Source organism: Notothenia rossii (assembly GCF_949606895.1).
Source record: "Notothenia rossii genome assembly, chromosome: 7".
Classification (NCBI taxonomy): domain Eukaryota; kingdom Metazoa; phylum Chordata; class Actinopteri; order Perciformes; family Nototheniidae; genus Notothenia; species Notothenia rossii.
This window is the reverse complement of record NC_136905.1, coordinates 52,678,317-52,693,624: the sequence shown is the minus strand read 5'-3', so window position 1 is coordinate 52,693,624 and position 15,308 is coordinate 52,678,317. Positions and strand designations below refer to the sequence as shown.

Here is a 15,308-nt window from a genome sequence, read left to right as displayed (position 1 = left end):
ACATAATAATTAAAAATAGTATTGATGTATATTACCACTTTCCTTCTTCATCAGACAGCGGGGTGACTGTGTGAGCCTGGCCCTGCCCCCTCCTCTCATCTTATCACTAGACCAGGGGTCTGCAACCTTTTTGACCAAAAGAGCCATTTTGCTCCTTTTTCCCCAAATGTTTTTTCTCTGGAGCCGCAAAACATATTTCATAGCTTGATAGCTTATCTTGTATTTATTGTTATATCAGACAAAAACTACAGTTTGTTTGCATTTATTAGGCTTAAATTAAAATGGGCCCACTTTGAAATAAATAAAACATATGGCTGCACCCTAAAAAGAGTTTAGGGTAGGCAAGAATGGAGAAACCAGCTCGAGTGCGCTAGAATTTGAAAATACACAACCGGAAAAAATATGCCTCTTCCTTCAGACTTTCTTACAGAGCCCCTCCTCCAACACACACGAACGTGCATCATCAATGAGGCCACGAGATAAGTGTGTGCACAGATGGAAGGCTGACAGGCAGGTAGGCCATCCAGTTATTTTAGTCGGCCGGCTAAAATGATTGGTTGTTCTTTTTACAGCGCTACGGCTTCCAGAGATTAATTTTTGTATGTATTTATTGTCAAAGCATTTAATATATTCATTGCTATCGGGACGTTAAGAGCATTCCATGGAATATAACAAAAAGTGTTTTCTAAAATAAATTACATACCCCATTGAATTATGACTGAAGATTGTCAGCTGTCTTCCTCTCCCGTGTTGTTCCTCGATACGTAAAGGCTGCAGCACCGTTGACAACTTCTCTCCACATATCAAACATACCGGTAAACCAGCATCGTTTGCTGTGAAAGCATATAACTCTGTCCACACAGAATTAAATCCTGTGTTCCTCCGGTACTTTTCTTTGAGTTATCCATAGTTCGCTCATCGAGCCGGGAGTCAGGTTATTTGCCTCCAAGAAAAGGCGCTCGCTCGGGACCGTAGCATATTTTAGTTGACCTAATTAAAACCGTTTTATTTTTTATTTATGTGTCACAGTATCACCTCAAAATACAAGATATGAAACATTTTCAATCATGCAACAAAATAGAAATAGTCCCACAAATACTTTTATTTTATTTCCGTCTAAGCTCAAGGGAGCCAGAGCAGAGGGCTTAAAGGGCCGCATGCGGCCCGTGGGCCGCGGGTTGCCGACCCCTGCACTAGACAGAGGGGGGATGTAATTTAAAAACAGTTACCTTACACTTGTATTTGTTCTCTCTAAAACACAATGTCTGTAAAGATGGGGGAGACTGTCTCCCCCCTTCCTGCCATCTCTCTGTTTCTGCTGATGTGTAAAATATACAAAATAACTTTTTATATACTTACTCTCTTGTTAAAAGGTGATGAAGTTTGCAGCGTAAGCCAGCCATCAGTGTTCTAGTTTTAAGGTTTTGCATACCTCAAAGTGTGTCTAAAAGTATCTTGGCAAGAGAAAAAAGCCAAAATCCGCCTAAGCCATTAAAAAGAAACCGAATTCCACGTTTTACAAATGAACAGACACAAATGCAGACTTGAATACTTGGCAGTTGATTAAAGCAGATTTGTCCTTTTTCATCTCTCAAAGGTTTGGGTCCTGTTCAACACTGGGTACAGAAATATATTCAATATACAGTCATTTCTACGTAAAGATTTTTTAAGTTGTAAGCACTTAGAAATATACATTTGATTGCATTTAAAGTGGCTGTAGACAACTTATCATAATGAAGTAGTTGAATGCACAAATTTGTAATGGATGTAGAATAAAGACGACATTAGCATTTAAATTGGCTCCCTATAAGACTTGGTTTCTCTATGAAATTATGTCTGGTTCTGAGTAGTGTTCTCCCTTTCACAATAAAAGCCCAAACACAATACTTTCTGAATCACTGCAGGAAGTAATGTGCTAAAATGCAAATACAAATAGCTTACAGTAGCTCCCAATTAGTTGAACAATTGGAAAACCGCAAGGACTGTGGAAACACCTACTGGCAAAGGATTGTGGATGCAAATTATGCAAAGAGGAAGAAAAAACATTCTATCTAAAGCTATATAACACAATCTGCATATTGAGAGTATGAGTACAACAAAAACAGTCAGCATGTTGATGCAAACGATGATGTTCAGTAAACGATCAATCAAAATCGAAGGATCCAATGTATTTTTAAATGGAGCAGAAATAGAACTAGTCTCCCAGTTCAAGTATCTTGAACAGGGAGTGTCATATTGGACTCGAACTTGACTTTTAAGAAACATATCCAGAAAGTATCCAATACCATTGAATTCAACTTGCAACATTTTAAACAAATTAGACCTTTTCTTAACTGTCAATGCTGCAAAGTCATACCTCCACTGTATGATTCTATCTCACATTGAATACTGTTTTACAAACTGGTCATTTGCTTGTGCCACACACCTGAAACCCATAGAACAGCTGTTCAAGAGAGCTATCCAGGTGTTTGACAGAAAGCCACAGTCATACCAACACTGTACCATCCTTGAGTTTTTGACAATTTTAAGTCTTTTAAAAGTATGTGTTTTTTTAAAATAATATTTACATGGGCTGGCCCCCCTTTATTTGACTTTTTAAAATACTGATGTGTTTATTCAAAAACCATACTAGCACACAAGCCTGTTTTTTGTGTTTTCAGTGTTTTCATTGTTTTCGGTGTTTCTGTGTGTCGGTGTTTCAGTGTTTTTGTGTTTTTGTGTTTTTGTGTTTCTGTGTTTCAGTGTTTTTGTGTTTCTGTGTTTCTGTGTTTTCTGTGTTTCTGTGTTTCTGTGGTTCTGTGTTTCTGTGTTTTCTGTGTTTCTGTGTGTCAGTGTTTTTGTGTTTCTGTGTTTTCTGTGTTTCTGTGTTTTTGTGTTTCTGTGTTTCTGTGTCTCGGTGTTTCGGTGTTTCTGTATGTCGGTGTTTCAGTGTTTCTGTGTTTTTCAGTGTTTCTGTGTTGTTTCAGTGTTTCAGTGTTTTTCTGTGTTTTTGTGTTTCTGTGTTTCTGTGGTTCTGTGTTTCGGTGTGTCAGTGTTTCAGTGTTTTTGTGTCAGTGTTTCAGTGTTTTTGTGTTTCTGTGTTTCTGTGTTTTCTGTGTTTCTGTGTTTCTGTGGTTCTGTGTTTCTGTGTTTTCTGTGTTTCTGTGTGTCAGTGTTTTTGTGTGTCAGTGTTTTTGTGTTTCTGTGTTTTCTGTGTTTCTGTGTTTCTGTGTTTTTGTGTTTCTGTGTTTCTGTGTCTCGGTGTTTCGGTGTTTCTGTATGTCGGTGTTTCAGTGTTTCTGTATTTTTCAGTGTTTCTGTGTTGTTTCAGTGTTTCAGTGTTTTTCTGTGTTTTTGTGTTTCTGTGTTTCTGTGGTTCTGTGTTTCGGTGTGTCGGTGTTTCAGTGTTTTTGTGTCGGTGTTTCAGTGTTTTTGTGTTTTTGTGTTTCTGTGTTTCTGTGTTTTTGTGTTTCTGTGTTTCTGTGTTTCTGTGTCTCTGTGGTTCTGTGTCTCGGTGTTTCAGTGTTTCTGTTTTTTCAGTGTTTCTGTGTTGTTTCAGTGTTTCAGTGTTTTTTCTGTGTTTTTGTGTTTCTGTGTTTCCGTGTTTCTGTGTTTCCGTGGGGGTATAATCAGTAGCGTGGCGTGGGAAAAAAATTAGGGGAAGCCAATAATACGTCCTTTCTTTTGGGGTGGGGGGGTGTGGTGGTCAATGTAATAACGTAACCAGATGAGTGATTACAGCGCCCGGTATCATTTTACACACATTTGTATCATACAGATGCAGGACTTACACACGCCTGTTATCTGACCGACAGGTCCGCACGCACTCTCCAGCCGAAACTCTAATAAGCATTCATTCACAAACTAAATCAGGAGACCTTTAACGTTTTACGTCCGGTTCGCTCCTTTGTTCCTCGCTGTACACAGCTCCAGTCTGGGCATTGGCCTGTCATCAGATTGTATTAGTTGTTGCTGCTGCAGCGGAACTTTAATCCAATTATTTTTGATTAAATACTCCAAATCTCCACCCTCCATAATTGCACTTGCTTCAGTTGCTTGCTACTTTCTAACGGCGGTGAAAGTGGTGCAGTGACGCTATCTATCTTCTATCGATTAGATTTATGATTCGAAAATTATAAAAGTAGGGTAGACATGTGGATATTATTCGACTGAACAAAACGTGCATTTTCCAAAATCCTATGGAGAAATCCCATTGTTATTTTTGTCGAGGGAAACCGAGCGCAGCTTACTTCCGCTTTTTGGGACGCGTCACTGCACCACTAAATTGATGCGATTTGATTGGATTGTGAGGCAAGGGAAGCCAGCCGCCTCTGGCTTCCCTTGGCATGGCCCTGACCAATCACAGGTTGGCAGGGGCATGACGTGAGCCTCATCTGATTGGTCAATCCCTCCATTTTTTTTCACCAAGGGAAGCAAATTTCGGCTGGCCTCCTCTCGCAACAGAGAGTGCAATCTACTGTTTCACCATAACATCTAGAGGGGCGCTGTTTCACTCTTTGTAAAATACTCAATGAGAATCAGGAGACCTGAGACGGGCCGGCAGCAACATACAACAATGAATTTCCGAAACTAAACAAAGTATTTTTATTTATTTATTAAAATTATAACTACAATCCGAAAAAACAGGGGAAGCCTGGCTTCCCTTGGCCTCCGGGAGAAAACGCCACTGGGTATAATACGCAAGTTTCAATACACTTGTATCATACATCTTCCCTGTTACCCTCTCCTTGTTATAATGAGGACAACAGTGCATGTGAAGGACTGTAATACACATGTATCAGACACGCTCCCCTTGCTATAATGAAGACAACAGTTTTTAAAATGTAAAAACTTTTTTTTTTCTTTCTCCTATTTACATTTTTATTTTTTCACACACAAATTCAATAGTTATACTGATTGTAACATCCCCAGGACCGTCTCCGGCTAGAATTCCCCAGATGACTGGAAATATCATGATGGAGTTTTTTCACTTCAGTCAAATTATTCATGTATATGCTGTTTTTGACACAAAGATGCATTACATCTACAAACAGAGCATACAATGAGAGCACATGATACACTTTTGGTGTTTGTTTCATTTCTTCGGTAATGTTACAGAATGTTTCGGAAAATGAAGATTCCAGGACCACTTTAAATGTTTCGTTTACAATACTATTACTATACATGAAAGCAAAAATAAAACACATTTTCATTTGTTTTGGTTGTTTAATTGAAAACACAACATTCACCCCATTTTCAGAAAAACATATTACATTTTACCAAGTTAATGTCGTAGTGCATACAAGGTAATAGACTTAACAATTTGCACTGCTGCTTCTCTCCGCCTTTCATTTACAGTGATCGGTTTATCGTTCAATTCACATTGCCCAAGTAGATGTTTAGGGGTCTCTTGGAAGTAAACAAATGCATTTTTTATATCAGATAAATGCATTAACATCACTTGCAAATTCTCTATCCTTTCACCCGCAACGATTATAATCTGCTTTGCTTGTTCTTCGGTTTCACCATTATTAGCTCTGAATGTAATCCTTTCTGGGGCTTCTTGTGCTTCTTGTGGTCTGTTGAATACCTGGCATATAATTTGTTTAGCTGTAAGGACAGGTACCATATAATTGTTTTCAAAAGCTTTGTCTATGTCGTCACACGTTTTGGCATATCCTTCGATGTAATGGCAACCGACACTAGAATAGAGATCCTCCAACAGTCTTTTAATACATGCTCTGGCACTGTCTCCAATTTGGGCAATTCCGTAGTATCGTGCTTTTTCTCTCATTATATTGAAGCAAAGCTCTGCCATTGCTTTTGGTATTTGTTCAACACATTCGCAACAGTCGGTTAGCGGTAGCTGATCTATAAGATTATTATGATTCGGTAATGGGTCTACAACACCATCCTCTATAGTTAGTTGACATTTCTTCACTTTGTTCCTTTTTCTTTTCACCTTCCTTCTTTTTGTCTTTTTCGTTTTCCGTCCTATGGTCCCTTTTCTTTTCATTCGCATTCTGCGTTTGCTTTTCATTTTTCTTCTCCTTTTCATTTTGCTTTTCCTTTTTCTTCGGTTTTCTTTACTTTTGCTTTTCTTATCTGCTAAATGTCATTTGCGATCTTGGCGAGTGGTATGAGATATATTGTTTCTATAGAGGTTATCTATAATACCATCTTTTAAAGAAAGATATTCTTCATATGTCATGTTATCATAGTCCTCTTTTGTCCTAAAGACCTTAAATGGATATGATATAGAGGAGAGCTCTTCTTCGGGAACATCCTCTCCCCTACTTTGTAACATCCATTCATTAAGCCCATATCCGTTATCCTGGTGATAATAAGGGTAGGCTACATCAGACTTGGTTTTTCTCAGATCCATGGCTAGTTTTCAAACTGTCGTCTTAGTGGGGTCCTTAGTTTTATATGCTTTGCTGAGTGGAGGGAGGGACTTATTGCGTTGAATGGGGGGAGTCATCTGTAGAATTGAGAGTTTTTTCACCAGTATAATGTCCCTCGCTGTTTGAGTCTTTTTTTTTTTTAAGTTATTTTTCATCTATCATTTTCAACCAAGCAGCAAGAGGTAAAATTTAAGAATAAGTAATAGTTTGTCACCATTTTACGGGAAATAGTCAGAGCGCAATGTCACATCTTAAAGACAGCTTGAACTGGATAAATGGTTAGTCTTCAAACATACCGTACGTTCTGCATGTTAGTATATCTGGCCAATTGGTTTAGACCCTACTGCCCTAGACGCATGCTCTCAATAGGGAAGTCACGCTTTGGGAAGAGGTGTTTCATTTCACAGATCCACCTTGATTCTTGTTGTGCTGGCTGAAGGAAGAGGGACGGGGGAGGAAAATTCAGAGGATGAAGAAGCAGAAAAATAACTTGTTTTGTAAAACGGATAGCATGTCAGTTTCAAGGAAGAGATGACACCGTTTTTATGCATGACATGCAAAATATCTTGAAGCCCTACAACCACAAAAAAAAAAGGTACAAGTATATTGTTTTAAAAATATGGCAAAAAGTCGTAATATTGTATAATGTATTGTTTCATCGAAACAGTGTTAAAATCACAAACTTGCCTTTTAGAGTCGCAGTCTTTTACAAAAATTCTGTTTTGTTAAGAGCTACCAAAACATAGTAAACATCGCAATTATTCCCAAAACAAACTGGGAATGGGGACATCGATAACATCTTTTAATGTTTAATTTTCTTCAGGGCTACCGTAGTGCACATTGATGAACACTTTAAAACAAAAATAATGCCTACAAGTGTAAATGAGCCGGATTTTAGCTTTGAGCTAATTTCCATCTGTAGTCCCGTCACATACAGCATATAAGAACATGACATTTATATATACAGCAAAAATAAATGCATGATATGCAGAAAGAGCATGAGCAGCATACAAGCATTTACCACATGGCAGTACAATGTAGCAGCTATGATATATAAAGTGCAAGATAAGATAAAAGCGCTACATAAAGTGCAAGAGGAGATACCCCTGTGTTAAAGTGCATTTATTTAGCGGTGATTACACGTCTGTTTGTTGCTCAACCATTCTTTAAGCTGACCTTTAAAACTATTGAGAGTGGGACAATCCTGTATCTCAGTTGGGGGGCTATTCCACAATGAGCTGCCTTTAATGGAGAGGACATTTTGTCCAAAGGTGGTCTGTCTTTGGTGGACTTCACAGTCTCCTTTGGTTTCTGACCTAGTGCTGCGTCCAGTGTGTTTTCTGTGGCTGAATTCCCACAAGGGGACATGGGGGGGCCAGCCCATGTAAATATTATTTTTTTTAAAACACATACTTTTAAAATAAATAAAATTGTCAAAAACTCAAGAAATTGTGATTTTCAAGGATGGTACAGTGGTGGTATGACTGTGGCTTTCTGTCAAACACCTGGACAGCTATCTTGAACAGCTGTTCTATGGGTTTCAGGTGTGTGGCACAAGCAAACGACCAGTTTGTAAAACAGTATTCAATGTGGGATAGAATCATACAGTGGAGGTATGACTTTGCAGCATTGACAGTTAAGAATAGGTCTAATTTGTTTAAAATGTTGCAAGTTGAATTTAATGGTATTGGATACTTTCTGGATATGTTTCTTAAAAAGTCAAGTTCGAGTCCAATATGACAATCCCTGTTCAATATACTTGAACTGGGAGACTAGTTCTATTTCTGCTCCATTTAAAAATACATTGGATTCTTCAATTTTGATTGATCGTTTACTGAACATCGTGGTTTGCATCAACATGCATACTGTTTTTGTTGTACTCATACTGTCAATATGCAGATTGTGTTATATAGCTTTAGATATAATGTTTTTTCTTCCTCTTTGCATAATTTGCATCCACAATCCTTTGCCAGTAGGTGTTTCCACAGTCCTTGCTGTTTTCCAATTGTTCAACTAATTGAGAGCTACTGTAAGCTATTTCTATTTGCATTTTAGCACATTACTTCCTGCAGTGATTCAGAAAGTATTGTGTTTGGGCTTTTTATTGTGACAGGGAGAACACTACTCAGAACCAGACATAATTTCATAGAGAAAGCGAGTCTTATAGGGGGCCAATTTAAATGCTAATGTCGTCTTTATTTTACATCCATTACAAATTTGTGCAATCAACTACTTCGTTATGATAAGTTGTCTACAGCCACTTTAAATGCAATCAAATGTATATTTCTAAGTGCTTACAACTTAAAAAGTCTTTACGTACAAATGACTGTATATTGAATATATTTCTGTACCCAGTATTGAACAGGACCCAAACCTTTGAGAGATGAAAAAGGACACATCTGCTTTAATCAACTGCCAAGTAGTCAAGTCTGCATTTGTGTCTGTTCATTTGTAAAACGTGGAATTCGGTTTCTTTTTAATGGCCTAAACAGATTTTGGCTTTTTTTCTCTTGCCAAGATACTTTTAGACACACTTTGAGTTATGCAAAACCTTAAAACTAGAACACTGATGGCTGGCTTACGCTGCAAACTTCATCGCCTTTTAACAAGAGAGTAAGTATATAAAACGTTATTTTGTATATTTTACACATCAGCAGAAACAGAGAGAGAGATGGCAGGAAGGGGGGAGACAGTCTCCCCCCACCTTTACAGACACTATGTTTTAGAGAAAAACCCTCCCCCCTCTGTCTAGTGATAAGATGGCAGGAAGGGGGGAGGAAGGGGCAGGGCCAGGCTCATACACACACACACACACACACACACACACACACACACACACACACACACACACACACACACACACACACACACACACACACACACACACACACACACACACACACACACACACACACACACACACACAAAAGGCCTGACAGCCATAGGACGAGGTAAGGGTGACAGTAAGGGAGGGTGTGACTAACTTTTGACGAGGAAGGTGCTTTCTTTGTTCTGATCAGCCCCAATCTGCATACTCTGTCTCAATACATTGAGAGTTACTTTTGACTCTAACAGTGTTCCACTGGAGTCATAGCTTTCTGAACTTATTTCTTAGCAGCAATTCGGTTTCTTTTTAATGGCCTAGGCGAATTTTGGCTTTTTTTTTCTCGCCAAGATACTTTTAGAAACACTTTGAGGTATGCAAAAGCCTTAAAATCTAGAAGACTGATGGCTGGCTTACGCTGCAAACTTCATCGCCTTTTAACAATAGAGTAAGTATATAAAACGTTATTTTGTATATTTTACACATCAGCAGAAACAGAGAGAGATGGCATTGAAAATATGTACATACACATTACAAACATTTAGATAGTAGACAAAAACTAAAAAGAATTTCCCAGCCTTTCTGGGTTCTGATCAGCTCTGAATCTGCATATTTTGGTCTGGATATATTGACATCCCAGAGTCTCCTCTCAACCAGTGGCGTTTTCTCCCGGAGGCCAAGGGAAGCCAGGCTTCCCCTGTTTTTTCTGATTGTAGTTATAATTTAAATAAATAAATAAAAACACTTTGTTTTGTTTCGGTAATTCTCCTTTGCTGTGTGTTCCTGCCGGACCGTCTCTCCGTCTCTCTACCATTCTCATTGAGTATTTTACAAAGAGTGAAACAGCGCCCCTCTAGATGTTATGGTGAAACAGTAGATTGCATTCAGTGTTGCGAGAGGAGGCCAGCCAAATCTGGCTTCCCTTGGTGAAAAAAAATGGAGGGATTGACCAATCAGATGAGGACCACGTCATGCCCCTGCCAATCTGTGATTGGTCAGGGCCATGCCAAGGGAAGCAGGCCGCCTCCGGCTTCCCCTGGAGGCTGGCGATTTGATTGGATTGTGAGGCAAAATCCCTTTCCTCACAATCCAATCAAATCGCATCGACATCAGTTTTACTACGTAGTACTGTAACTGTCATCACCGCCGTTAGAAATGATCAAGTAAATGAAGCATGATGGAGGGAGGAGATTTGGCATACTTAATTAAGCATAACTTCACTAAACTTCCGCTACAGCAGCAACTAAAAATTAAAGCAGATGAAACTCCATCCAAAATGACATCATTGAGAGCATAGCTCGTTGTATCCAGGATGAGACTGATAAAGAAATAAATATTTGTCCTTTCATTGCTGTACAAGTGGATGACACATCAGACATCTCCAATAAGTGCCAACTCACTATCATAATCAGATACGTGAATGAAAAAGGCAGTGTGTGTGAACGTTTCCTCTGCTTTTTTGATGTCGGCTTAGAAAGAGACGCAAAAGCTGTAACATCAGTTGTCATGAGAGCCATCGGGAACTACAGTCCAACAAACAAATTGATTTGTCTGACTTATGACGGAGCTCATGTCTGCATGAGCGGACAGCACGGTGGCGTTCAGGCTTTAGTGAAAGCACACTGCCCCAATGCGCTATTCATCCACTGTTATGCTAAGGCACAAACAACATTCAAGCAGCCAAACTGTTTTTTGCCAATCTCGATGCCTTCCACAATTTTTTCTCACGTTCATGTAAGAGATCAGCACTACTGTCTGAAGTTGATCGAGCTGTGCGTGTACCAGGGGGTTCTGCTGTGAGGTGGAACTTTAAAAGCCGCGCAGTACAGGCCATCCATGAAGGACGCGGGTCGCTCTGTATCGCTTTTGACAGGATAATGACAGAGCCGGGATGGGACAAAGAGACCATTGCACAGAGTGCTTCCTTGAAGCAGATACTTGAGGATTTTGACTGCATACATTAATAAGAAATGCTTAAATTAATAAGACGAGAGAGTTTCAGCTGGAGAGTGCGTGCGGACCTGTCGGTCAGATAACAGGCGTGTAAAAGTCCTGCATCTGTATGATACAAATGTGTGTAAAATGTTACCGGGCGCTGAAATCACTCATCTGGTTACGTTATTGACCACCCCCCCCCCCTCCAAAAAAATTGGCTTCCCCTAATTTTTTCCCCACGCCACGCTACTGCTCTCAACCCCCTCCTACCTGCTTTTTCTATACTTTTACAGCCTCAGCCGACTGCAGGACCTTGGGTGTTAAGAGACAGGAATCTTCATCTCCATGTGAAGACATCCGTGACTGATTCCCACACATACACACACACACCGCACACACACACACACACACACACACACACACACACACACACACACACACACACACACACACACACACACACACACACACACACACACACACACACACACACACACACACACACACATACACACACACACACACACACACACACACACACACACATACACATACACATACACACACACACACACACACACACACACACTTGGGGGCGGGCCCACCTGTCACTTTTCATGCATACTAATGTGATTGAAACATTTTTTATTATACACCATAAGGCGCAACAGTGGGGGCTTTTCACACCTGTGAATACACATCACCCCCCTCCTATCGACGGATCTCACACCTACTTGGGATATCACACCTACTTGAGATCTCACACCTCGAACAAAGGGGAGGCGGGACTTAGCTCATCAGCATAAGTAGGGAGAGGTGTGACCTGTCACAGCACCTGTCACTTTCTATGCGTACTAATGTGATGGAAGCGGGATGAATAATACTACTCGGGGATTATGCGGCCTTTTGATAAATAGGCGGCCTTTTAAAAATCGGCGCCATTTTTGGTAAATTCTGCGATCGCGTTTTTATGGAGGGTCTAATACAAGATCATCATCTTAACAGTTTTTTATGCTCATTGAGTCATCCGTGAGCAGAGCGTCAAGTTGGCATGCCTATTACAGCTGAATGCGCCTATTACCATCTTGTTCAGCAAAACGCCTCACAAACGTATTAAGATCAACAGCTTTAGTGCGTTTTGATTCAATGCTGAGTACAGCCAAACTTGATATTCTCTTCTCTATCATTGTAGACCGCAAATACCTCATTCCTTCCGTCTACTTGAGTCTGAATGCTTCTCGTTTTGCGCCGTCCCCCCGTTCAAATGGAATCGCCGCCAATCATATTTCCAAGCTCGCGCCAGGGCCGGGGGAGGGGTTACAAGGCTCGCGTCTTGTGCTGCATTCACTTGCACTCGGACATTAGAGATTTTCTCTCATAAATGTCCGATGAGCCACAACATTTCTTTCAAAACAAAGATGCCAACTGGGGTGGCAGCTGGGGTAGATCCGGCCCTGCACACATGCTAGGGGTGGGCGATAATACAAAATCTGGATTCGATCCGATACCAAGTATTTCAGGGCCAGTATCGCCAATACCGATACCTATACTTTTTTTAATGAAAAGCGTCTTATGTACTTTCACATAGGGGAGAGCTGCATGACATGATTTTTGACCTGAAATCATAAATAGACTAAATCTGAATTCATTTTCATGATTAAAGACAGGACAGTTTTTTATAGACAAATAAACGTTTTACTTTTGCAAATTTAAAGGGCAAACATGAAAAATAACAATACAAAGTGGCCACAGAAGCGAACTGCACTGCACACATCACATTTCGCCAAGTTTTCATTGGCAGTTGTGAAATAGTTCCATACAACGCTCCTCTTTCTCTCAGCCATCATGCGCATGTGTGTGTCGCACTCGCGAGTCGCTGGCTGCTGCTGTCCTGCCCTGCCAGCTGCTTTCAGTCAGCTTGATAATCGGCGTTCAGGCAGGGAGCGCGCTGCGCGTGCGTGAGCCTCGAGGAGAGGAGGACAGCAGTGGAGAGAGAAGAAAAGAGCGCATATACTTGAGTTCATCTGCACTCTGCACATAGTTTTTGATGAAATTGACGAGTAGAGGAGAGGGGGAAAAAAAGTATAAAAGTATCGATCCTATTGGCTCTAGTATCGATATTTTGAAACGTAACTTGTCACGATCTTAGTTTTATGTCACGGTTTTAGTTTGGTCTGTCTTGTCATGGTTTTATTTAGCAATTCTGTTCTCCCTGTGTCTTGTCTTCCTCCCTGTCGTTAGTTTCCCTGGTGTGTATGATTGTCTGATTGTGTTAACCTGTTGCCCTTGTGTTTCTCCTTCCCTGCCCGGCTGTTTCTCATCTCGTGATTACCCCTCCCTGTATTTAGTCTTGTCTCTTCTTGTGTTCGGTGTTAGTTCATTATTTGTCGTTCATATCTCCCTTCATGTTGGTCACAGTCACCTTTTGTTTGGATGCTACCTCAGTACCTGTTCACGGATTCTTGTTTTTTCAGCTTTTGTAAATAAAGCTCGCCTTTTGTTTCATTTTGAAACCTGCTTCCCCCCTCAATCTGCATTTGGGTCCTATTTTTCCCCAACCCTGACATAACGTAATATCGTAAGTATCAATATTTTGGGATCGATCCGCCCACCCCTAACACATGCTCTCTCAAGTACAGGTTAGCTCTGAGTGTTAGCGATGCTAATGTAAACACCGACCATATTACGTCCAAAACAGTTGGGCATTGTTTCTGATAGCAACGTTTCTAATAGTGAGCAGCACTATTAGCAGTATCGCTAGCAACCACATTGTTTAGGCTGTCAAATATGCTGCACCGTAGATTCAATGAGTGTCTCGTTTGCAAATGCTTCATTAAGTTGCTTGTGTTACCCCCTTTACAAGCAACTAATTGAGTACATAGATTGCACCTTGCACTATCGCCACTACATTTTTTAAAGTGCACCCAGACCTTCGATCGCTTCGCTCTGTCCGCCATGCCTGCGGGAGTCTGACAACAATAATAAGAGCGCTGTTGAGAGAGATGACGAGTGGCATTTACAGTGGCCAATCAGAGGGGTCTCAAACCGGATACATCACACGGGATGAGGGTTCCCAACCAACCAGAATGGTTTAAAGTTAAACTAAGGAAGTAGACGTAACACATATACCGATAGCAGCACAGTTTGTCCAGCGGCTTAACGGTATACCGATACCGTCCAATCAGGTACCGGTATCGACTTAGTACCAGTTCTCGATACCCATCCCTATTTATGACCCTCATACACTTTAGTCCCGCCTCCAAATCCCTTTGAAGTGGCACCTGTCACTCTGACATCTGACCTTTGACCCTCTTATCTTTTATGAATTGTTTGTTTATTGTTTTATTTATTATTATTGTTATGGGGTTACTTTAATGTTGTCGTGTATTTGGCTGTAATAGTGAGTGGATGATCTTTTCCTGCAGGTTCAGAAGAGCCATCATAGGAATGGTCCGATGTCAAACCAGGCAGCGAATCACCATCAATACTCAGGTTCCCATGACAACCTCCCAACAAACTCTGACCCAGTAAGGTGAAATTCCATCAGACCCTTATTGTATTCTTAAAACCATGTTAAGAAGACTGCTATGATGTAGTGACATGATTCAATGTCAGTTCTTCTCTCTTAATAATCTTCTCTGTGGTGTTTACTGTGTACATTCCGATTCTTGGTATACTTCAATAACTATCTGACAATAAAATGCTTTCTGTGTATGGATTGCATTCTTCAACTGCTGGACATTATCACATCCTGTGCTTGGAAAGGCAGGGTCGGCCCTGACCAATTTGTTGCCCTAGGCAAGATTTTAGCTGGCGCCCCCTATCCCCGAAAATGCAGACACTCACTATGACTCATGCACGGTTGTGGCATGACCACCAAAACAGAAAAACATGGACACAAGATAATCGGGAAATTGTGTTGTAATGAAATTTAAAAAATATATATTTTAATTTCTAACTTTTTTTTTTCCTGCCCAATTTTCGGCGCCCCCGATGGGTTGATGCGCCCTTAGCATTCGCCTATACTGCCTATGCCAAGGGCTGACCCTGATCTAAAGCCTCTTACACACTCTCAGAATGATTTTTTTTCTCATGCATTGTTGGTGCATTATTGGTGTGGTTTTGTATGCATAAAATTCATGTAAAAATACATAGATTCTATAAAA

General features: G+C 40.4%; 1 protein-coding gene across 1 annotated transcript in view; it reads left to right on the top strand.

Annotated features, from left to right (window-relative positions):
- rrh (retinal pigment epithelium-derived rhodopsin homolog) overlaps positions 1-15,234 on the top strand; it is a 75,756-nt gene extending 60,522 nt beyond the window's left edge. Inside the window, exon 7 of the mRNA XM_079691740.1 lies at positions 14,568-15,234. Coding sequence (XP_079547866.1) covers positions 14,568-14,673 — 106 coding nt within the window. The 3' untranslated portion in view covers positions 14,674-15,234. The remainder of the gene's footprint in view (positions 1-14,567) is intronic.
- Positions 15,235-15,308: the final 74 nt, after the last annotated feature.